The following is a 23,233-nucleotide window of genomic DNA, read 5'->3' as shown; positions in this document are numbered from 1 at the left end:
ATGTCAGCGAATTTTGTTTGAGAGCGAAGTTCCAATTGCCTCATCCGCTGGGGTCCCTGGACAGCACGAGCAAATAGATCGGCCACGTTCCTGATCATCTGACATCCGAAATCCGACCTGTTCTACAGAGAAACTTAAAACGCCTTTGTCATTTGCCTCGAACTCCACTTCCTTTCATCAGACAACCAACCAACCAACCCTCGAACATCACTTCCGCCTACGACATCCTACACCGATCACAGCGCCTACACCGCTCGTCCGCCACTCCGACATCACTCCACGAGACCCTTACGCATCCCAAAAAACTCAAACCCGGCGACAATACGACGCAATGGCGATGTTAGACAATAATTACCCGAGTAGAAGTAGTAGTAACTACGCGCGCAAGACCTCCTCGGAGTCTGCCCGCCGCTCCAACACTCAGGCCAGCGCCTATGCCGTCGATGCCAACACCATGGCATTGACCGGCTTCTCCTTCACTACCTTGTGAGTCTTCTCCCACCAACACTCGACACCTGCAACCCCGCAGAGGTACTGACATTTGCACAGTGGGGGACGTGGGCCGGCGTGGTGGGTTTGAGGCGCCTTTGGGCGGCATACCATCACCACCGTCGTCTCCGAGCGCTAGACGCCCGAGCCTTCAAGCTCGCAAGCGCAGCGGAGACGCCGCACTTCACATCAAGGAAGAGTGTGAGAGACTCTTCTGCGAGACGCTGAGGACTGTATTCTTGGTTGAGAAGAATACTGGTCTTGAGACCTCGCTATTGATGGATTTGCGAAAAGTTAACACAACCTGCAACGTGCCGATTCCTCAGAGCACCATTCTGCAGCATGGACAGCCAACTCCCTCATCATCACCAGACGGGTATGATTATCCGCATCCGGGTGGCGTACTCAAAGAGTACTTGGAGGTCTATGAGTATGCGGGTGGGGCGCGCTTCCGAGGCTTTGTGGCTGAGAAGGGAGACATGCGCACCATGTTCATCTTCTTCGATCAAGAGGTCATTGAAATGGATCTGAAACAAGGGTATGTCCAATCAACCTCACACAGGTGTCAATCGCGTACTGAATGTTTCTCCACTAGGCTTGTATCACTGCTCGAACTAGCCAGCAGCGAGCACTTTGGTTGCGATCAGCTCGTCGTTGGCATCGACCGCGAGGCTGATGAGGACAAGGTCAAGGACCTGTCTCGCGACTTGGGCTGGGTGGGCTTCGAGCTCTCAATGCTGGATCCCTGGACAAATGGAGAAGGCTGCGTAAGCGAGCGATTCATTCTGCTCGCCATGGACGTCTGACAGCGTTTGGTGCATGGGAGGTGACGAATTTGTCGTCGCTTAGGCTGTTTATTTGCATGTGCCTGTGTTTTTCCCGCGCGCAAGGATCGTTTGTCTGGTTCCGAACAGCACAACGGACAAGCTTATCAGCGAAACCCCTCAAGGCATGAGCTCCCGGGTTTTTGCAGCTTTCCCAAGGTATGCTGGTGCATTTCCCCACTTCTAGCGAGATTGTTGTTATCTTTTAGAACAGTGTCAGCCTTCACATGATGAAATAGTACTCCGCAACTCCGCAACTCCCTGTTGCATCATTGATCCACCTCATGGAAGTGTTTGCGCAATGGCAGTAGGTAGATCGACGCGCACATCACCGCAACCAAGGCATCAGTGCTGCGTGCACGAGATCTGCTACCCGGCCTGGTTTTAGATGAGGTTAAAGTAAGGTTCACCATCGGAAGGCACTGGACTCCCGACACGACGTGWCACTTTTGCGGGTGTAGGAAGTTGGCTACAAGCGTTTGTCATCGAATCATGTCGTGGAGACCCTCACACTCTGCGTGAAAATGAATGGAACCTCACATCTCCAGAGTAAACTTTTTCAAACACAAGCTACCGATTCTAAACGCTAGCTCATTCAATCATTCATCAGACATCTCGAGGCATGAAGGATCGCGGTCCGGGAACTCGGAGGTATCCGAATCATTCACCACGCCCATATGCATCCATAATCGTATGCTCCACTGCTTTTCTTCGAAGCTGGAGCCAAGTATCACTGGGGTAGAATCTGTCCTCCAAGACCTAGGCTCTCGCCCGCAAAGACGGAGTCCCATTAGGGCCGCTCAATTTCCCCAAGGTGAGAAAACAAAAGACAGGGTGCAACGCAAAAAAGGCATCAATCAAGTAAAGGGAATTCGGTCCAAATCTCAAACTGGGAATCTTTTTGTCGTTGGCGCAAATCGTCGGAGGAGAGATTAACATCTGCGGCCGCCAGTCGCGGCAGAATGGTAAAACAACGCTGGTTTATGAGGGTAGTCCATGATCGGGCGTCGTTCGTTCATCATCAAAGTCCGGTTTAAGTCGTGGTCGTGAATCGTAAGGTCGGATTGAAAGTACAATAAGGAGACAATAACAAAGGGAATCTGGAACTCTTGGGTGTTTCTGTCATCATGTGTCTCTCTGGATCGGAGGTCGAGAAGACCCACAAAGTCCTCTCGAGCAGCACGGAGCTGCTGCGTTTGCATCGAAGCCTCATCGTCTCATGCCGCCAGCTTTGACGGACTGGGGCTGACTAATGGGTCGAGCAGACACAGGATCAGTGCGCTGTCTCTTGAGCGCGGAATCACCATTGGCGCTGAGCGGCCTGCCGTATGGATCTTCCTGGTCGTCTACTTCGCGAACACGCTTCTGACCAGCGTTCATGCTGTTGCCGTTCGTCGAAGGATATCCTGGAGATGGCTGGTAGGTCGACTGGTAGCCAGAGTCGTGGCCATTTGGGGCTCCAGCGCGAGCATCGCTACTCATCACATAGTTAAGGTTGCTGGTCGGTAGCTGACTCGTCCGCTGCGGAGTCGTGTTGTAGCCAGTGTAGGTCGCAGTAGTGCGTGGAGTGGCCCTTCCAGCGCCATTCTGGTGCGGCGAGTGCGTCATCTCCGCGCCTATTTGTGACGAATCCTGGTGGACAGTCCCTGGTGCAGGGTTAGGATTGTAGCTGTACGAGGGCCGTCTGGCKCCATAAGACGCACTGGAGTGGGTATATTCACCCTCATGTTCGCCTGCGGTGTCCTGTTGACCGCCGTAACCATCATGAGACTTGCTCTCAGAATGCTCATTCTCTGCACCCGCACGGGCAGGAGGGCCCATGTCAGTCTTGACGTCGCCTGGGCTCGTCTGCATCTGACCATAGCGATTCATGCTCGGCTGTTGGGAGTATTGCTGACTGTACGGAGCAGGTGCGGAGTACATTTGACGATGACCGTCGTACTGTGGCTGACTCGTCTGGTATTGCATGCTCTGAGCATTGCCTGGTGGTGTAGTGGCTGGGGTCGTTGGTATAGATCTTGCGGAAATTCCAGTATCAATAGAGAGAGGCTGACCTGAGTGGATTGCACCATTCTGCCCGCTGTACTCATAGCCTCCTTGCCSGATTAAGCTTGATGCGCTTGTCGGTGGTGTTGGAAAGGTGTGAGCTCGATCAAGTCCAGGCCTACCAGAACCTGGGTGCGGCGCGATTGAGTGCGGTGGTTGCTGGACATTTGCACCGATGGGAGTTCCCATAGAATGATGGTGGGTCAATGTTGGCGGCTGCGAGCTCTGAGGCGTCCGCATGTACTCTTGCGACTCTGGGCGGCGCGTAGCGGCGGACATGGCAGCATTCCCGATGCTGCCTCGAGCTTGGTTGCTAGGATGATAGAGCAAAGCGCCAATGTTGTGAACAAACAGCGGATAGAGCAGCTCGGTGATTTTCTCCTTGTTGGCAAAATCAAGGGCGCGTTCAAAGGGTATCCTGCCAGGGTTAGTCTCTGTTGAACGATTTCGCGACTGAGGTACTCACCAGACGCCTTTGAGGTGCATGGGGCCAATCTTTACAACATGGCGCGTCTTCTCGCTCTTGAGAATCCCGTCTCGACGACCACGCGTCATGCCAGCAACATTAAGAAGCTTGGTCCCATTGATCATGGAGTTGTCCTCGCGTCTAGCGACGCACACACCGTTCGCTTCCACTTGAAAGCACAAGCTACCTTCGTCCTCCCACAGCGTCGCCGTTACTCGAGGCTTCATTCCGTGCGGTGCCATTTGACCAGTCTGGTCGAAGCTCTGATATGACTGGCTGGCGGGAGGAGGAGGAGGAGGCGCATTTGAAGCCATGGTCGATAGAGGCACTGACGACTGCGGAACCATCTGCTGGCCCATCGAGGAAGTGACCGGGTGGGGAGCGGACATTGGAGGCATGGTCTGGTGGTAAGAGTATTGGGGATACGACTGCGGCGGATAGCTGTGTGTTGCGGGCTGCAGTGGTTGTTGCTGTCCATACGAGTATTGCGGCATGACGGGCTGTGGTGCGGGCGGCGGCGCGTGTTGGGCGTCCATATAGGACGGCTGTTGCTGGTTCATACCTGAGTATGCCTGAGAATGGTACGGATGCGCGTGCGAGTGCGACGGTAAGTCCCTAGGCGAGGGTGTCTGCAAATCGTGGTGTTGCTTGCCGTCCACCGACGATGCGTACGAGGTGTTCGAGTCGTATGATTGATTGGCGACCGAGGACGCGCTGAAAGACCCTGCCCGGGGAGAGGAGCCTACTGAGGACGAGCTTGTCTGGTGCTGCTGTTGATGGGTGTCCTGCGAGAATGCCAAGCGATCTCCGTACGAGCTCTGCGGCGCGAACGAACTTGGAGGCCACTGGTTGTCTATTCCCCGGGCGTGGAACTGGGACAAAGGCGGGAGCGCCAGCTTAACGGTTGAAGGCGGACGAAAGAGGCTCGACGTCAAGTCGAGCTCTGTACCTCCGGAGACTGGCAATACGGGAGGCGCGGGCGGCGCGATCGTTTGATTGCAGAAGAGACGCGTTCAAGGCTCGATGTCAATCAGAACTCTGGGTCCCAACTTGCACGTGGAGGATCGTTATGTGTCTCGTGTGCGTCGTCAGGTCTGTCTAGTGACAATCCAGAAGCGTTCCAGTCGTAATGGCCGGATAAATGTCGTTGATATGCTCGCTACTAACAATGACGCTCAAGGTGGAAGCAATAAGCACCTCAGTGACAGACGCAAACCAACAAGTCGTTAATGCAAGGAGTCGTAACGGTCGTTAAGGTCGTAACAGTTCGTGGGTCGTGATCAATGGCAGACGAACTGATTCACACGAACCTGGCACAGCAAGTCAGCAAGGTGTACAATGTAGATGAGATGCGATCATCAAGTGTCGTGTGGATGCGGCGGGAGCTCTGCACGACGGCGACTAGACGAAGCGCAGCCAACGCACCAGGTGCTTTAGGAGAATGCAATGCTGCATGTGAGGCAAGCAGCGTTCGCAACAGGTGGGGGGAGCTTGGAGTAGAAAGACGACTTGGAGGCTGGGTGCGCTACGCTAAGAAGCACGGCCGGGAAGCTACTGTGGCCCGTGGCAGACTAGCAGCAACCAGCGCTGGATGAACGCTAGGCTGGATTGGAGAGGGCAAGGCGAGAGGAGGTGGGAGGAGTGGAGCAGCTCGGCAGGCAGAGAGAAGAAATATAGCCCGTACCTTTCCAACTGAGTGAGCGTGGTGGGGTGCTGGGGTGCTGGAGTGCTGGCAACGGGGGTTGGTGAGGCCGAGAGGTGTTGAGGTGGTAAGGTGGGTGGTAGGTAGGTGGTGAGGTGAGTCGAGTCGTTTGCAGCGGCTTCAGGTACAGCGCGTGTTGTGAGCGAGCCGACCAGGCACGCGATTGCGCTGTGCTGCACTGTGATCGTGGAGAGCGGCGAGAAGAGCAGCGACGTCTGCTGCAGCGTCCCAGGATTGGGCGGGCGGGGTGGCTGCTGCGCCGCTGCAAGTGTCGGGTCGGCGCGTTTTGCAAGGAGAGAACTCGTGGAGCGTGGTGGGCGCAGACTCACAGCAGGGCAAAACAAGCTGCAGCGGGCTGGCGAGGTCGGGCAAGTCGGTCGATAGTGTCGGACGCACGCAGGTCCTAAAAGCAACGCGGAACGGCGAGAAAAAAAACTGGGCTTGTTCGGTTTGGATGAGACGACACCGAGTGGAGCTCTGGAGCGCAGGGCCGCAGAGTGCAGGGATGAAGAAAGCTCTAGCCGCGGGTGGGGAGCTGGAAAAGGTGAAGCAGCTTTGTGGCTGGAAGTTCGTTCGCCCGGTGTGAAGGAATGCGAATGCGCAGGTGATCGTCGCTCCGCTGCTGGGGCGGCAGAGCCAGGATGCCGACGCTGATGGTGATGCTAAGTTACCTGCTCCTGTCACTGCAACGACGATTCAGGCTTGCTGGAGCGGATGGGATCCTTTGGGCTGTTCTGCCTTCCCGGGCTGCGTGCTGATTTGCCGTCGGCCACGGTTGCCTTGTTTCGCCAGGGCGATTGGTCGCGGAGGACCCTATACTGCTAGACGATCACCGCGTGTGGGTCTCCAACTCGTGCAAAATGGTGCGACGTGGACTGGAAGACTGAACCGCCACTCCGAGCCACGAGTTTGAGAAGGATGATGGAAAATACAAACGGGCGGAAGCGCCAGCGCCAGCCTGGGATGTTGCGATGATCGCCTCGACACACGCTCTCGCCACGAAAACGACTTGCGGCTACGACGCTCTATTCCGACCATCAGAGGGCCGTTGCGCAGCTTGCGCTACCCTACGATCGCGCTTGAAATCCCTAGGGATGGAGGCAGCAGTACCGGCGGATCGCGGGCTATTCCCAGCAACAGTCCCAACGTTGGGTCGGTCCTGTACGAGCGCAATTCTCTTCCTGTTGACTCCTGCCTTTGATCGCCATTGTGCTCTATTGTTATTGTCACGAGACGGACGGCACCATGGCACGGGCCTGATTGCGCATCCACGTTTTGTGTTTCGCCGCGACTCGCGATGCTCGAGGATCTGAAAGCCACGACACAGTCAAAGATAATTGGCTCGTCAATCCTGGTATCGGACCGTCATCCTCACTTCGCGAGCCGCCCTCGTCACACACTGGCGAGCGTCGCTGTGCCGTAAACGACTCGTTGAACCGAAAGACCTGCTCTCCTTCCCAATGTGGCACTGCACGCGCAGGCCAGACTCAAGGTACCCACCGAAGCCTGCTGCATGGGCGACTTAGGTACTGTGCAATAGAGACACCAACAAGCCTGGCCTGTCATCAATGTAATGCTTCTTGCAAAACACAAGACAGATTGCATCGCACGGCACTCCGCTATCTCGCTATCGACCACGTCCGTGCCGATCCCACAATGCAACGGCACGGGAACTAATGCATGTGATCCCTCTGCCGCAACGCTTTGGCTCTTGGATGGGACGACACTCCACGCCGAGGATGTCTTGTCTCTTGTCCTTGATGACCCTCAGCGTCAAAAACCTGTTGGGCTTTGGTGAAGCGCCGCTGGCCAGTCGAGCCAGCGCATACTCCGAAGTGGAGCTCGCTTCGGAAGAGCAAAACCGCGATCACCATTAAAATCCCCGCCTCGTCCACACTCCAAACGCCGCCTCGAATTGGAAGCGGACACGTCAGCGGGCTAGGCAACCTTAAAAACGCCATACATTCACGCAGTGTCCCACAAGCATTCCAGGATCTCAGCACCCGTAGGCTCTCCTTCCTATAGTTGTGGCCCCTTCCCGATTAGGGGCCCTGGGAACTGTGAAACAGCTGCCACGGCGATTTTACAGGGCGTGCAAATCCGTTGACGTGGTACAAGCCGCCCTTGTGTGAGCACGAGGTCCCAGCGTTCTAAAAAGTCGACGTTGAATCTGTCGATCGTGGCGGGGCACTTCACACCGCTACTCCCCACGCAAACCGCGTCCCAGATGATGGATTGTTGTGCATGACAGCCTCGACGTCTCCATTTTCGTTTATCAGAGCCTTGTGTCTACCTCCGGCCGCGCACCCGCTCAGTCGGTGAGCGTGACTCGATGATGAGGCCCGCCATTGACTTGCTTTGATACAGTAGCGCCCGTCATATCAACTGCTACGCTTGCGGCCAATGACCATATACTTGCCAAAGGAAAGGGACTGCTACTCCCGGTGAATCACAGCACAGGCGCTGCACGCACCCGCCGCACGGCACAAATCTCGTCCATCACGGCAGGAAGCGCTGCATTAGCCACGCAGGGTATCAGAAGCAGAGGTCGGCAACGCATCCTGTAAGGCTGCCCTCCGCAGCGTGCCGAACCATCTGCTGATGCGAACGACTACATGCGTTGTCTTATTATTAAAGGGCTGCACGAAGAAGTGGAGGAAGATTTTCTTCTTCCATCGCGTTGTGAACTCGCAACTTCCGCGGTAACGCAGACATTTTGCATTGGTGCCACATAATCGATATTCGGGGCAATGTCCAAATTGACTCGTCTTCCGACAGTCGATGCTTTGTACAGCTAGGCTTGACTCCGGACTGACAACACAACAAAAAACAGCATCTGCCTCGGTGAAAATGGGCCAGCCAAAGAGAGACCGCAACCCGAGTCAATCTACGGAGTCTACGTCCGGTAGAACATCTCGTTGCTTCGAAACCTAGCGGCCGCTTCGCACAAGAGAGATTCACAGACACAATCGAATAGTGATCTGGTCACTGACACGAGTGTGCGCTCGGGACTGACTCGTCGGTCACCGTCTTTGTGCCCTGCGCCCGCCTTACAACAAAGTACCTCGAGGAAAGAAAGTCCACGGCGCACGGCGTCAATTGGAAAACGGCAGGATTGTGAAACAATTTGCCTGACTCGCGGCAGCAAATCGCCTGGCACGAGAAAACCAAACACCACTACTATCTGCCGCGTTAAGCAATGTCGACATTTGGTGAGAGCTGATCCGAGCCAGTGATTCTTGCGACCAACATCCGCATTGGGTGGCGGCTTCCATTCGCTTTGAATTTCTGCACGTTGTTCGTGGCTCGATATTTAGCGACAGTGCATCATGTCCCTTATTGTCGGAATGAGCCCCACGATGAGTGCCACAAATCCCGATTCAATGAATTGTACACCTGACGCTTAATRCCACAGGCTACAAAGCGAGTCTGCAAGATGAAAGATCTGCTGCCGGCAGAAAAGACAGCTGCAGAGACAGCTGCACAATCACGGCAGTTCAATCGCCAACTACTGCAGGTCCGATCTGCCTGAAACGTGCGGTTTATGYCGAATGCACGTATGCCCAAGGAGACGGAGATGTAGGTCGCTCCATCAAGATTCTTGACACCTCAAATAGTGTGTTTCACATTATTGCATTGTGCATATGTCGAGGGAACATGCACTCCTGTCCATCATGAGCGGGATTTCTACACCTCGAGCACTTCTCCTGCGCGAGCGAACCTAACAGCCGACGACTCAGCGGTTCATGCAGGTCTGTTCAGCCGGATTAGAGATATGAACAACACTCCTTTAGGCGACATTACCACACACCGCTCCAATGCGGCATTCCATGTTTCTTTCCCCTGCGACGATGGTGGAAAGTATGCGGTCTGAGTGCACGCTCCTCCTGTGTGGAATATTACCATGGTCGGACACCGTTTCTTGTCACCATGGATCCAGAAATGCGGGTGGCTGCAACGAGGCATAGCCGCGCCGCTGGCAGGCGTTACATGGCAGCACGACCCGGACATGGCTGACCCAACGTACATCAGCCTTCGTGGAACTGGTGACACGCGCCCCCCCGAATTCTAGTCTCGTTGATACGAGGGCATATCACAGGCAAGTCGAAAGTCGAGAGTAGCACTACGTGTGGAGTTCCGTCCTCATCTCATTCATTCAGTGCAAAATTCAAAATTCGCGGCGGGGATGTTCACTTGACGGCCAAAGATCCAGTTCCGCTGTACAGCATCTTAACGCATCAGAGTACCTTAGAATATGCTGAAAGCGGACCGATGCCCCATGCATGTTGCTCTCATCTGGATTGGCCGGGGGACATTGCTATGCTACAGTCCTCTCGGCTGCCCATTTCACTCCGATGCGTCGAGATGCTGTGAGTTTGCGAGAATTGATTCGCTGCCAGTGCAGCAATACCAGCACACTCGAAAGAGCTGTGGTTCAAAAAGCGTCCGATGCAGAACGCAGCCAATTGCAATGTGCACCGAAGAATTTCAGTATTGAGAACAGTCATCAGAGCATGCTTCTTTCGTCAATCGTACACTCGCCCGTTGATACCGCCCGATATCCCCGTGCAGTTGGGGTATTGTGGTATGGAAAAAAGCAGGAAGAAGCAAATGTAGGGCATCGCGCGTGACAGTCTCTTGTGCCCAGCGCCGCCCTCAGCTCTTTGAAACCCGAACACATCGATCTTGCGAAGCGGTCAATAGTACGACCGGCTCTCTTCCCAACGGCTCGTAGGCAGATCGCTCCTCTTGTTGACCAAGGCAGTCTCGTCCTCATCGCGCGGCTCCAGCAGGCGCTGACCGTCCTGCATCAAGCTCGTACGTCCACTCTTCCTACGATTGCCAATCTCGACACCCTGTGGACTCTCCAGCATGCCCACTGCCCCAACCCACTCCCAGACTCTGCCCACATCGCCCGTCCTGCCTTCTCTCACCATGGGCCGCACGTTCGCGTTCCCTTCGACCTTTTTTTGGACCTTCTCCCAAAGCTTCTTCCTCCGACTCGCGCTGAACTCATCGCGCAGCACGTCGTCGCGCAGTTGTGCCATTGAGATGTAGTTTTCTTGGTATATCTCCGGGTCTTGCGCGTGCAGAGTCGCTTGGATGCCGAGCTTCTCAAGGGCAAGGCTAGCAAGCTGCTTTGCCTTGCGTTCCGTCTCTCGTCCAGAAGTGATGCGATGACGACCATAGGCTCCCGAGGATAGCAGAATCAGGAACGCTACAAGTTGCCAAAAATACCGTCTAAGAGTTTGTCGGAGGTGTCGGCGGATGGCGCAGGAGAGTGGGACGGACGCCATGCTGGTGGATGCGAGTGTTGCGTGTCCGGTGCTGCGGTCGCGGCGAATCTGTCAGTAGGGATTCAAATGTAAGCCAAGGAGATAGACACTCGTGATATGGTATTCTGGGAAACTTACCCATCTGACCCGCTGACGATTTCGTCGGTGTTGGTAATTTCGCCTATAGCGCTGGACCAGAGATCCTCAAATTCCTCATTGCTCATACCCTTGCGACGCTTCGTGTTGATGGCTTCCTTGAGCGCCGTCTCCTTCAGTTCCGGCGCTGCAGCCTCGCCACACTCGTACTTCGCGTTTTGCTCACGCAGTGCTTCAACAGCGCGTTCCTTGACGGCATTGACTTTGCGGGCCTTGGCGCTGTCTGGCTCACAGGTGGGTGGAATGGGGATGAGGCCGTTGAGAGACAGCGGATGTTGGGTGAGCACGAATCCACTCTCGCATTCGGTGTGCAGCAGCTCGTTGCAGAAGGCGTGGGGTGGACATGGTTCACATGCTGGACGAATGCTTTCGGCCCACYCGGGGATGTTGATACCACCAACCTCGAGTGAGGGGTGGCCGACTCCGCAATACCCAACCTCGAGCTTCTCCTGCCGCCATAGCGCTGCTGGTCCGGCAAATAGTGCCGTAAGAACAACGAAGATGCTCAATTTGGCGTTGACCCCTGGCTTGGCCTGTTGTCGCCGCACGGGAACGAGCTGGCCCGTCTCCTCTGCTTCATTGAGCTCTRATTGCTCATCTGGCGTAAACTCCTCGCCCTGTTGCACGTCATCATTTCTTACTGGAACATGGAATGTGCGTCGAGTAGGAACAACAGCTCCGTCTGTCTGTGGGCGGGCCTGGATAAGGCCATCGGTGCGTCTCCGTAGCTCTCGGTTGCGCCTCTCCAGATCTCGTGCGGTACTCGCGGTGGTGCGTCGACGATCATGATCGATGGTCCGCGGCTCTGGAGGACTGTTCCCTGACCTCTGGAACACATTGTTGCTGGAGAATGGCGAGTCTTCTGCCGGCTCGGATTTCGCTGCCGGTGTTGCCATGGATCTACGGGGAGCTGTGCGCTTCGGTGTAGGCTCTTCATCCTCTTCCTTGAGCGGCTCCGGCTGCCGGGCATGCTTGCTCGAAGCTCGAGCCACTGACTGCGGTGGTTCGGTGCTGTGTCTGATGGAGCGCGGAGTGGGCTCAGGGACCTCTAGCGGCTCCTCTGTACGGGATCTCGTGCTTCGCCGGGTGCTGCGGATCGAGGCGGGTGTTGGCGCACTCTCGCTCATGTCGTCGTCGTCTTCTGCATCGCGAGCACCAGTTCCTCTCCGACCAGTGGTAATGTCTTCGATTCCTCTGCTGGTGCGCTTCACTCTTGCATTCTGTGCACGGATCTTGCGCGCCTGTGGCAGGACGCTGGTGTTGAAGATTTCGATCAGTGCGGCCTTCTTTGCGGACGCCGGGTAGGAGATATTGTGGGCAACGAGGATGGCGCGCAGACGCGGGATCGTCACTGATGAGGGATCCCAACCTGGTTCGAGATAGTCTTGGTCGTCCATACTGACGAGTGTGGTGATAGCGGGCGCAAATCGAAGCGCAAGGCCCGTGTTTGTTAGAGACGGTCGTCGATGCAGGGACACGAGCTACGAGCTACGCTGTCGATGATTCGGAGGCGTAGACCGTGGTAGAGATGTGAAACGCAGCGCTCGGGGCAACAGTTGTTGTCACAAGAAAGTTGTTGATGAGAAGAAGAAGATCCCGTTGCCAGGTCGCAACAAGGCCTTGCCAATTCTGGTCACACATCGACGTCACTTTCCTTCACCTCACTTACTCATCCTTGTACTGTTCACCTAGAATGCCGACTTTCACATGCATGAGACATCTTGATCTTGCCCTATCTCCATGTTCTACGATTCTCCCCATCGACGCGTCGCAGGTAGMCTAGGTGAGCTGGATATGTAGAGACCGGCTGCTGTCTACGGTGTTGACAGTTCTGCCAACAGGACCATCCATATGCCTTCGTCCTGTTCGCAATACTCGTGACAAGGCTTCTAGTATTACGTCTTTTTGCTTCGGGGATTTCACAGAGGTGCAGATTCCACTCACTCATCATGCTGCCCGGAATCGATACTCGCAAAACCATAAAAAAACCTGTGGCGGAAGAAGGCCTTGTTGATCCAGATTGGCTCTGAGAGACGCTGCAAGTTCCCTAACGTTAGTCCGACGTCACTGCATACAGCGTCTTCTTACATTCTAGGCTAGACGTGACCATAATGACCTACGTTAGCAACAATTTCGCAAGTAGACATTGCTTCGCCGCCACTGCACCAGCGTTAGGCTGATCGAGAGGACTTTCGGGGTTTGAAAACGCTGTGATGCAAAGAGCGCCGTAGGTATATCCACATTTGAACGCATCGATTGAAAGCGAGGCCTCGTAGAGCATCAACATGCGAAGAGTTAATGTCATCCTTACTGTACACTAAGTACCTCGATACCAGCTTCGGCTCATCGTTGCTCATTCGGCTCGTTTCTCGACGTGGATACCCCAACCCTAACCCTAGATGATGCGGCAAAATATCCATCCAAGTACGGAAAACGTGKCGTGGTAGCATGTAGCTGGATTCAAGTTCGAATGCATATATCATGTAAACATATTTGGACCTGCTACTGTCGTCGTTGATGTTTGCTCGCCATGTCCATGAGCAAGGCGAAACCATGCCGACATATCGCATGTCTGTCTGCTTCCTTGCTTTACCCGTCGACTGCTTTCCCTCCGTAGCCATTTAAAAAAGACCCCCTGACGCCAACGCTTCTCCAGAAAACACTCAACACACCACAACCTAGGAATTCATCTTCGGCTTAGCCTTACTGTCCTTCTTCGCTTTGGCATCTTCCTTCTTCTGCTTCTTGGCAGCCTCGACCTTGGCGTCGTTCTTTCGCTTCAAGCTTGCCTTCTGCTCGTCCGTCTTCTCCTGAACCTTGAAGAAGCCCTCCAAGCGTGACTGCTGTCCTGACTTGAGATTCTTCTTCAGCCGCGCTGCACCATTACGGACACGTTCCTCGGAGAACCCCTTCTCCTCTACCAGAAACTTGACTAGTCCCTCCTCGTCTGGTKCTTCCCACTTGAACTCGCAATCCGGATGATCAGCGGGTCGTACGTCCGGCTCGACGAAGAGTTGGCGAGCGTCCTTGTAAGGCCAGTCCTCGGGTATGGTGATCTTGCCAGCCTTTTGGATATGTGCCACGACATTCTCGAGCGTCTTGTGCTCCTTGATCAGCGCCAAAGCGGTCTTTGGGCCGACCCCCTTGAGAGGATCGAGGTAGTCGCAGCCGAGCAAGATGCAGAAGTCAATAAATTGAGCCTGGTCCATGCCGAATCCTTCCAGCACGCGATCGAGGTGGATTTCCTGGACTGGCTCCTYCTTTGACTCTGGAGATGTGAGTTTGCGTACCAGCACGCTCGCCGCGAAAGTCAATGTATCCATGTCTTCAGATGCAGCAGCGAAGACTTTGCCTTCGCGAGCCAGGACAGCACACTGTGCCTCAGCTTCGGTTGGCGCGATGATGTAGGGCACTCCCATGAGCTTCAGCAATCTCTGTGACTCCGCATTGTGCTCTCTCGTGACCTTGACAGATCGTCTGCTGAACTTTTCCACATCTTCTGCAGTGCCCGTCTCCTTCGCCTCCTCCTCTGCTGCCTGTGCTTCAGACTTGCGCTGAAATCGTTTCGCTAGCTCGCCTGACTTGAGCTTCGGCGGTGCACCGTCGAAGACATAGACAGRTTTGATACCATTCTCAATGAGACGAAGGGTGCGGTAGTAGATGCCAATCAGGTGAGACGTCGTTTCGCCAGAGTCGTTCATGAGCTGCTCGCCGCTGCTCCGTACGGCGACGAGGAACGAGTAGAGGTACATTGAGGCATCAATGGCGATCTTGCGGCCGAATTGCGTCTTGATCTCGCCTTCTTTGGTGGCATCGGGGCAGTTTTCCTTGATGAGCGGGTAGAGGCCTAGATTTGTCAGTTGTTAAATATCATGCATGTTTTGATAACACACCTTTGATTCCCATCTTTGCGGTKTGTGGATGGGGTTATGGGAGGTATTGTAGTGATCGGTGAAGTCGAACGGAGCAGGAGTGAAGACGAAGATGGATGGAGATGGGAGAACGTGTCGTGGATCGCGAGTTTGACGCGACGGGAATTTCATGCTGTAGGCAGGCACCTTCCGCCTGCCCACCAGACTTTTACTGTATTTTGCTTGTGCTCGATGAAATTCTCAATGCCATCACAAGATGCCCTGGAATAGGGAAACATGTCGCACACTTGTCGTTCCATCAACCCAATGCATCTTGCAGAAAAACCATGATGCTGCCCTCGTGCCCCATCTCGCACGAGATGGCGGTACCCACCGAGCGCCGAGGCATGAAGGTTAAGTAACCTTCCATTTGCCTCTGGCTAGAACTCAAGGAACGCTTTTTCCTCCTCGGGTTCCCAGTACCTCACGACACATTTAGCCATTTCTTCTCTTTGCAAATGACAATGTACAAATCCATCACCTCCCGAGCCGCAAGGCAGTTCGTCCAGCCCGCACGCATTGGCCGTCGCTATGCGTCAACGCCTGCGGCTTTTGATTGGAAAGACCCGCTCGGGGCGAACAATTTGTACACAGAGGAGGAGCTGGCAATTGCAGAGACTGCCGAGTCATATTGCCAGGAGCGGATGCTGCCTAGGGTACTCGGTGTGCGAGCCTTGATCTTATAAAGACTAAGTGATATTTGCTAACGCCGATGAAGAGGCATTCAGAAATGAGAGCTACGACAAGAAGATTCTCGAGGAGATGGGAGAGCTAGGTCTGCTCGGTGCCACTATTCAGGGATATGGCTGTGCTGGCGTATCGTCAGTTGCCTCTGGTCTCATCACCCGCGCCGTTGAGCGTGTAGATTCGGGTTACAGATCAGGTATGAGTGTGCAGTCGTCTCTCGCTATGGGTGGTATCGAGGAGTTTGGAACTGAGGAGCAAAAGGAGAAGTTCTTGCCGGGCATGGCAAAGGGCAAGATCTTGGGATGCTTTGGTTTGACAGAACCCAACCATGGCTCCGACCCTGGCAGCATGGAGAGTGTCGCAAAGCCGCATCCCACAAAGGAGGGCTACTACGCCCTCTCAGGCAGTAAGACATGGATCACAAACAGCCCCATCGCCGATGTCTTCCTCGTCTGGGCCAAGCTGCAGGAGACAGGCAAGATCCGAGGTTTCATTGTGGAGCGCAGCCAGGCCACGCCTGGAACCCTAGAGACACCAAAGATCTCCAACAAGAACGGTCTGCGAGCAAGTGTCACGGGTATGATTCAAATGGACGAGATGCCTGTACCAAAGGAGATGATGCTGCCTGAGATTGAGGGTCTGCGAGGACCATTCTCGTGTTTGAACAGCGCGAGATACGGTATTGCTTGGGGTGTGATTGGTGCACTCGAGGATGCCATTTCGAGAGCACGCGAATACTCGCTGGAGCGGAAGCAATTCAAGAACAACCCAATTGCCAAGTATCAGCTCGTGCAGAAGAAACTCGCAGATGCCACTACTGACGCCGCGTATGGTATTCTTGCCGCCTACCAGGTTGGAAGACTGAAGGATGAGGGCAAGGCTGCGCCGGAGATGATCTCCATGATCAAGCGCCAGAACTGCGACAGAGCCCTTATCGGTGCTCGAAATCTTCAGGAGATCTTTGGTGGTAATGCGGCGAGCGACGAGTACCACATCGGTCGACACGTGTCGAACCTGTTTGTGACGCAGACGTACGAGGGCCAGAGTGACATCCATTGTAAGTCGAACAGCTTCTTTATTGCCACATCTGATTGCTTACATGTCATCAGCATTAATTCTTGGACGAGCAATTACTGGTCTTCAAGCATTTTGTTAAGCTCTGAAACTCCGCATTGGGTGGGGCATGGCAGGTGGATGAAACACTTGATGGACAGCAAGGTCTTCGGAATGTTGTGTGATTWGCAGAGGGCCGTATATAGCACAGACCTTATGGTCGCACTGCATGTGTCGTGCATCTGAGAGAGCCAGGCGCGCGGCAAAGGCAGAAGAACAATCCTGCATCATCGGTGAACTTACTTCACCGATGAGATGAAATGAAATCAAACGAACCGCACGCATGTGCAGAAGAAGTTGTGCAGAATCACGGAAAGAACTCGTGATTGCATCTTGACGGTATAAAGAAACTCTTTCCGTTCGCATCTCTTTGATTCCCTCCAAAGCAGTGACGGTTTCCAATTCTTCCGTCGAAACATTTCGAGACTGCCGTGGATGACTGAGCCGCCATCGCCACGCTTTCTCTTTTACCTTAACTTCTGACATCGACAACGTCCCCGCTACATCACACTGGCATCCACACACCACTCGCGCAACAGCATCTCAAAACACTCGATTTCGACAGACCAGACGCTCTACCGACCATAGCACAGACAGACAGCGTCGTCATGGCGTTGAAGAGAATCAACAGTATGTTTCCCGGCGCAGTCCTTGCTCCTGTGACACCCCACTAACCGCCATGATAGAGGAACTCACAGACTTGGGCCGGTATGCAGCACGCGCACGGTACTGACCGTCCGCCGAGTAGCACTGACATTCCCAACAGTGACCCGCCGTCGTCATGTAGCGCAGGCCCGATCGGAGACGACCTGGTAAGGCCCTCCTCTCCGCTCCGCTCCCCCTCACCTCCGTGGACCCCGCGCAGGTCGTGGGGTCTTGCGCGCCGTGCCTTGCACAAGCATCATACTGACACGTCTCGTCACCAACAGTTCCACTGGCAAGCGACCATCATGGGCCCCGGCGACTCTCCCTACTCCGGCGGCGTATTCTTCCTCGCGATCCACTTCCCCACCGACTACCCCTTCAAGCCACCAAAGGTCAACTTCACCACCCGAATCTACCACCCCAACATCAACAGCAACGGCAGCATTTGTCTGGACATCCTGAGGGACCAATGGAGCCCGGCGTTGACCATTAGCAAAGGTGAGATATCCCAGCGGCATCGGGGTTGTAGGCGGGCAAGCCCACGGGAGAATGTATAGCGCAAGGCAATCGGCATCAACAGCACTAACACACATCTTCTGTAGTTCTCCTTTCCATCTGCTCTATGCTCACAGACCCGAACCCCGACGATCCGCTGGTGCCTGAGATTGCGCACGTCTACAAGACGGACCGCTCCCGGTACGAGGCCACCGCGAGGGAGTGGACTAGGAAATACGCCATCTAGGCCGCCTCTACACATCAGGACGGCTCGAAGGAGAGCAAGCGGACTAGATCACGACGGAAACGGCAGGACCCTGGGCGCTTGTCACGAGACACAAGCGTCCGAAGGATAGCATCATCTGAACACGGACATGAGGGAATGCAGGATGCATGTGTGGACAGGCTCATTTGCAAGGTCTAAAGTGCTTGCCGCGGAGGCGTAGCTTAGGTGGCGAAGAGCATTTCGCCTGTTTCCACGGCTCCGGTTACTACACGGTGTGGGATGGTTTTGACGAGCAAGACACCACACCTTTTACTGCATTGCACCAGGCACATTTGCATTCTCTGCTATGATATATCACACTGCGTTTCGTTGCGTTACTGGTCAGCTGTCAAGAGTCTGAGAAACTCGGGCTCAAGGTGCGTCCGCTATCTGATGGTGACTTGCAATTGTACTTCTTCTCCTTGATCTATACTGCCCGTCTCGATCTCGTCTGTTTCTCTATGTCGCACCTCTTTCCACATCATCAACATATCCGTCATCAGTATCATCTACGCTAAACATCTGTCACCGCTTGGATTCAAGATCAGTGTTGAGGTGATATCTCGACGAGGCTATCTCTACAAGCAGGCTGGTCAAATCTAGGATCCATGTACGATCTTGAAGACAAAGATTACATGCTTTACGTCGAAACTTGGAAACCCCCCGGATTCACGTCGGACAAGTGCTGGTTGACATCTTGTAGGGTGCCTTTGAAGCGGCTCGACCCATCTGAGTGGGATTTGCGGTCTGCAGGAATACAGCTGAGCGAGGTTCTTCATGACTCCAGTTGAGAGCAATGTGCAAAGGACGTTGGTCCACTTGCTAGACAATTCTACTCCGATACATAAGAAGGTGTATGTCTTGCTAACGTACCTAGGAGGATGCTGCGATGCCTCAAACCGTACCTTTGCCACGATTTTGGCCAAATCGGCTAAACAGCGCCTCAATTGCGCCGCACTGGCACCAATACGAAGGATCAGCAGARCATGTTAATCAGACCTACAAGGATACGATGCTACATAAAATTAGCCGTCGACGTCAAACAGGATGTAGATTCTCCGACATTGTCCACATGCCGCGTCGCCAGTTCTAGGCTTGCGACCTGCACTCACATACCATGTACTGGCCATACTCCAGGATGCGGGCGACGAAGAGGGCAGAGACGCGGCCATGGAAGACTGGATTCTGGCGGCGAATACCTTGGGATGGACTGCTTTCGCTCGTTCTGGGATTTGGGTGCGGCATTGCAGCACTTAGCATCGTCCTGATATCCGAAGGAAAGACTCTGGCTTACTGGCGTGTAGCTGGATACCAGGTCCAGCCGACTGTGATTCTATCAGTGATAATAACAGTCTGCAACATGTTATTGACCTACGCCTTCTCAACTGGTTTGACGATTTTCTGGTGGACATCCTTCTTGCGGAAAACAACACTTCGGGACTTACATTCGATATATCAATCAGGAACTGGCTTTCTCACCATATTCTCCCACATACCTGCACTGAACTCAGCAACAGTAGCAAGCTTCTTCATGCTCATTCTCCTGATGGATGGTCCCCTATTCCAGAGAGCCATCAGCATCACGTCAATAACGCAGACACCCTTGAAAGACTTGGACATACATGTATCACCTGGTCCATTGATGTACGGATCTACCGGCATCATGCCCGATCATCAAAGCTCATTCACATCACAATTGTATCATCCGCAATGTGCGTCTCCCTTGCTCCTGTGGCGGTAGTTGGCTAACGCATGACGTCTCCTTCCAGTTGCGCTGATACTCCAGGCGTACAACCAGCGAAGTCCCATCACGATATCGGAATCTGATTGCGAAGGCACGTGCGATTTCGATGTACTTGCAGCCGGCTGGGATGTTGAATGCCAGAATCGCACCTCCGCATACCGTTTGATGGATGGAAATGACTACTTCAACAAGGACACCACGATTCCTCAGGACCAGCCCATGTTCACAACCAATGTGACGTATGATCAAGAAGTCGACAGCGGATTAGGATTGCAGCATCAGATCGGAATCAGTACAATGTACAAGTCGACGCCGGGTACCAACGGCACGATGCAATGGCRCAACTGTACGCTGAGGRAGGCTTTGGTACGCTATCCCATGCGTATAACTAATAACACTGTCTCGCTGCTGGGCATGTCTCCATCTGAGAATCGAACGGAACAATTGATTCGCCGTGGCTATGAGTCCGCAGGGCAGTCGAGTGCGTTGAATTTGACCTCTTTTTACCTTGTCTTCAGTTGGCTGAGTCGATGTGCAGATACACCATCCACACTAGGAGGACTAGCCCGTGCTATTCACGCCCAGTACACATCAAATGCCACCATGAGTTGGATTGGTGGCTGGAGCGCTGTCCGTACCAGTGACACAGTCGCGAGCCTGTACTTGCGAACACCCAATATCACAGCAATGACCACCAACGATATCACATGGGCCGATCCGATAGACGATGCGATCGCTATGCTTCAGGAGCTGACATTGCGAACCGCGATAGGAACGACAATCCAACCACCAGAATTGGCGGGATATGCCTTCTCAGGTCCAGACTATCCCACCGCAACGCAGCCAGAAGTCATTGTACCGGACCTATCAAACGTCAATCGCACCCTCCATCAGAAAGTCACAGCCCACATGAAACAGCCAGAGACCGTCTATCAAGCTCACAGTGATTGGTTAGGAGGTGGTTTCGCGGTCATCGTAGTGGCGTGTCTATCGATCATACCAACATACAGAGGCTGGTGGAACCTCCCCAGGAATGTCAGCATGAGTCCGTTGGAGGTTGCAAGGGCATTCGATGCTCCGCTACTGAGGAACGCAGATCCCAATGGAGAAGTCAGTGATCTTTTGCGAGCCAGTGGCTCCAAAAGCGTGCGCTACGAGGGTGGCGTAGCAGCACCGATCACGATAGACGAAGAACATGCGAGTAAAGAGCCTGGTTTGGCACGCCCTTTTTCTGGTTCTGCGAATTCGAGTTCAACAGGTCTGGTGCCTTTGAAGCTCTTGCAGCAAGGCGGCGCAGCATTTCCAGCACGAGACGTAGGGCCGAGATTTGATAAATTGTGAAGCATTATTTTAGCAGTGCCAGGAGCTACTCACACCAACCTCCCTTGAAAAGTATGTTCAGGTGCCTGCCAACCTCAAACCGTACTCTGGTTTGAACCATTCCACAAGGAGATCCTGAAGCACAGCACTAGCCTCTGCTTTAGCTGCCTCCGATGAGGAAGCCTTGGCTTCGATGTAGAGTTTAATCTTCGGCTCTGTCCCCGATCCTCGAACTGTGAAGACTACATGCTCTAGCTCGCAGGTGATCATCTGTGCAGTCGGATCCACGGGAAGGATGGGCTTGTGGTCTTTCGTGCCGCTGTCATAGCCAATGGTCAAGTCGCGCCACCGCAGAATAGCTCTGTCTCCGATCTTGTCGGGCCACGAGCCTTTATTGGACACTCTGATATCCTTGAAGGCTCGGTTCGTGACATCTGGGGAAGGAGAAATGAGGTACGTGTTTGCGTCTTCAAAGTAGCCGTAGGTCTGGTACAGTTGCTGGAGCTTCTGCCACGGACTCATGCCTTGCTTCTTCCAACGTTGCCAGGCTGTGAGGAACACGCCCGCCGCGGCGATTCCGTCCTTGTCCCACACCACAGTCGGGAACATGAATCCGATTGCTTCCTCGAAGGCGAAAGCAGGATCAAGGCCTTGTTTCTTGAGGTCTTGAGCCACATTGCCCAACCATTTGAAGCCGGTCAGCGTATCCTGAAAGTGAAAACCTTCGGCTGATGCCATGCTGGATAGCATTCGGGAAGACACGGTGGAGGCGAGCATTGCCAATTTGCTCTTGTCACCTGTGTAAGTCTCGAAGACATGAGATGCGAACAGTATACCAAGTTGGTTTCCGGTGAACTGGTGGTAAACTCCCTTGCTAAGACGCTGAGCAGCGGAGAATCGGTCTGCATCTGGATCATTGGCAATGATGATGTCCGTGTTGTTCTTGTTGGCCTCCTTCATTGCCAGATCCAGTGCTCCCTTTTCTTCGGGATTTGGAAACGGAACAGTTGGAAATTCGGGGTCGGGCTGCGCTTGTTCTTTGACCTCCCGCATATTGGGTCCTCTAAACCACAATGCGAAGGCGATCTGTTTCATCCAAGTCAGACCCACGCCATGCATGGCAGTGTATGTGAAAGGCATCGCTTGTTCCACTGAGGGCAGTGGCCATACGAGCTCCGTGACTAGATCATAACAGGAACGTTAGCGTTGCTCTCTTTAGTGTTTAAACTGCAAACCAGCTCAAAGTGAAACGTATCCACCAGTCAACAGGTATTATGAAGCCTCTGATCATCAAGGGATGGCCGCGAAAGCCTTTGAAACGACACGGAGCTGGAACTTGCCTTGATTAACATATGACTTGGCAGCCTCTGCAAAAACATTCCGAACGCTTGAATGATTGTCCACGAGTGTAGTGTCCCACGTCAATACTTCGCTGACATTGTCGATCGCCGCAGCGATCCCACTGTCGTGAGGTGGTATGATCTGGCTTCCATTGTTCCAGTATACTTTGTAGCCATTGTCATTCTTCGGATTATGGCTTGCAGTCACCATGACACCAGCAGCTGCTTCATACTTGTTGACAGAGAAGGGCACCATAGGGGTGTGTACCAGCTGTCCGAACCACAGCACTTTGAGACCCTTCTCCAGGAAAGCAGCTGCGGCCAGACGAGCGAACTTCTCGGAATTGTGTCGAGCGTCGAAGCCAATCACGATGCTTGGGGCTCCATCGCCCGATCCTGCTCCAGACTGGCTCAGAATGTAGTCTGCCAGGCCCTGAGATGCTTGTAGCACAGTAAGAGCATTCATGTGAGCAAATCCAGCCTTCATCGAGGATCGTAAGCCCGCCGTACCAAAGGCAATGCGCTTGCGTAGCCGATTCTCAAGCTCATCATTGCTGTTGCTTTTAACCAGTGCCTCAATCTCCGCTCTGGTCTGTTCGTCTTTGTCCTGCGCCAACCATAGTTTTGCAAGTGTTCCGATACTTGGCTCCATGACGGCGGACGGAGCACCTGTTGCGTCCTCTTCGCCAGATAGACAGGGTTGGTGGGGTCTTTGATTCTGTAAGGTCTTCTTGGGATATGGAATGTTGGGAGA

General features: G+C 54.0%; 9 protein-coding genes, besides 2 other annotated features; 5 read left to right on the top strand and 4 right to left on the bottom strand.

Moving 5' to 3' along the window:
* Nucleotides 1-767: 767 nt before the first annotated feature.
* Nucleotides 768-1,295, top strand: RCC_00245 (related to ornithine decarboxylase antizyme; the record flags this gene model as incomplete). XM_023765399.1 has 2 exons in its annotated part: nt 768-1,027; nt 1,085-1,295. The coding sequence occupies 2 exons, from the start codon at nt 768-770 to the stop codon at nt 1,293-1,295; spliced, it is 471 nt and encodes a 156-aa protein (XP_023621167.1).
* Nucleotides 1,296-2,522: 1,227 nt separating this feature from the next.
* RCC_00244 (related to APSES transcription factor StuA) lies at nt 2,523-4,385 on the bottom strand (the record flags this gene model as incomplete). XM_023765398.1 has 2 exons in its annotated part: nt 2,523-3,777; nt 3,826-4,385. The coding sequence occupies 2 exons, from the start codon at nt 4,383-4,385 to the stop codon at nt 2,523-2,525; spliced, it is 1,815 nt and encodes a 604-aa protein (XP_023621166.1).
* A 720-nt stretch (nt 4,386-5,105) lies between these two features.
* Nucleotides 5,106-5,135: a sequence feature (Short protein (RCC_00243, CZT14268.1) was converted to a misc_feature.).
* A 115-nt stretch (nt 5,136-5,250) lies between these two features.
* Nucleotides 5,251-5,280: a sequence feature (Short protein (RCC_00243, CZT14268.1) was converted to a misc_feature.).
* Nucleotides 5,281-10,224: 4,944 nt separating this feature from the next.
* RCC_00242 (related to sister chromatid separation protein (Src1)) lies at nt 10,225-12,356 on the bottom strand (the record flags this gene model as incomplete). XM_023765397.1 has 2 exons in its annotated part: nt 10,225-10,855; nt 10,942-12,356. 2 exons carry the CDS (start codon nt 12,354-12,356, stop codon nt 10,225-10,227), a joined length of 2,046 nt encoding a protein of 681 aa, XP_023621165.1.
* Nucleotides 12,357-12,699: 343 nt separating this feature from the next.
* Nucleotides 12,700-12,973, top strand: RCC_00241 (uncharacterized protein; the record flags this gene model as incomplete). XM_023765396.1 has 2 exons in its annotated part: nt 12,700-12,742; nt 12,801-12,973. The coding sequence occupies 2 exons, from the start codon at nt 12,700-12,702 to the stop codon at nt 12,971-12,973; spliced, it is 216 nt and encodes a 71-aa protein (XP_023621164.1).
* Nucleotides 12,974-13,637: 664 nt separating this feature from the next.
* On the bottom strand, nt 13,638-14,865 carry RCC_00240 (probable Flap endonuclease 1; the record flags this gene model as incomplete). XM_023765395.1 has 2 exons in its annotated part: nt 13,638-14,806; nt 14,853-14,865. The coding sequence occupies 2 exons, from the start codon at nt 14,863-14,865 to the stop codon at nt 13,638-13,640; spliced, it is 1,182 nt and encodes a 393-aa protein (XP_023621163.1).
* A 469-nt stretch (nt 14,866-15,334) lies between these two features.
* On the top strand, nt 15,335-16,713 carry RCC_00239 (probable glutaryl-CoA dehydrogenase, mitochondrial precursor; the record flags this gene model as incomplete). XM_023765394.1 has 3 exons in its annotated part: nt 15,335-15,533; nt 15,589-16,614; nt 16,667-16,713. The coding sequence occupies 3 exons, from the start codon at nt 15,335-15,337 to the stop codon at nt 16,711-16,713; spliced, it is 1,272 nt and encodes a 423-aa protein (XP_023621162.1).
* A 565-nt stretch (nt 16,714-17,278) lies between these two features.
* RCC_00238 (ubiquitin-protein ligase) lies at nt 17,279-18,057 on the top strand (the record flags this gene model as incomplete). XM_023765393.1 has 5 exons in its annotated part: nt 17,279-17,300; nt 17,357-17,378; nt 17,437-17,482; nt 17,600-17,813; nt 17,918-18,057. 5 exons carry the CDS (start codon nt 17,279-17,281, stop codon nt 18,055-18,057), a joined length of 444 nt encoding a protein of 147 aa, XP_023621161.1.
* Nucleotides 18,058-19,192: 1,135 nt separating this feature from the next.
* Nucleotides 19,193-21,160, top strand: RCC_00237 (uncharacterized protein; the record flags this gene model as incomplete). XM_023765392.1 has 3 exons in its annotated part: nt 19,193-19,787; nt 19,845-20,300; nt 20,358-21,160. 3 exons carry the CDS (start codon nt 19,193-19,195, stop codon nt 21,158-21,160), a joined length of 1,854 nt encoding a protein of 617 aa, XP_023621160.1.
* A 57-nt stretch (nt 21,161-21,217) lies between these two features.
* RCC_00236 (related to Phosphoglucomutase-2) lies at nt 21,218-23,131 on the bottom strand (the record flags this gene model as incomplete). XM_023765391.1 has 2 exons in its annotated part: nt 21,218-22,320; nt 22,480-23,131. 2 exons carry the CDS (start codon nt 23,129-23,131, stop codon nt 21,218-21,220), a joined length of 1,755 nt encoding a protein of 584 aa, XP_023621159.1.
* Between the last annotated feature and the right edge of the window lie 102 nt (nt 23,132-23,233).

The sequence above is a fragment of the Ramularia collo-cygni genome (genome assembly GCF_900074925.1).
Source record: "Ramularia collo-cygni strain URUG2 genome assembly, contig: RCC_scaffold01, whole genome shotgun sequence".
Classification (NCBI taxonomy): Eukaryota; Fungi; Ascomycota; class Dothideomycetes; order Mycosphaerellales; family Mycosphaerellaceae; genus Ramularia; species Ramularia collo-cygni.
This window is presented reverse-complemented; position numbering and strand designations above follow the sequence as displayed.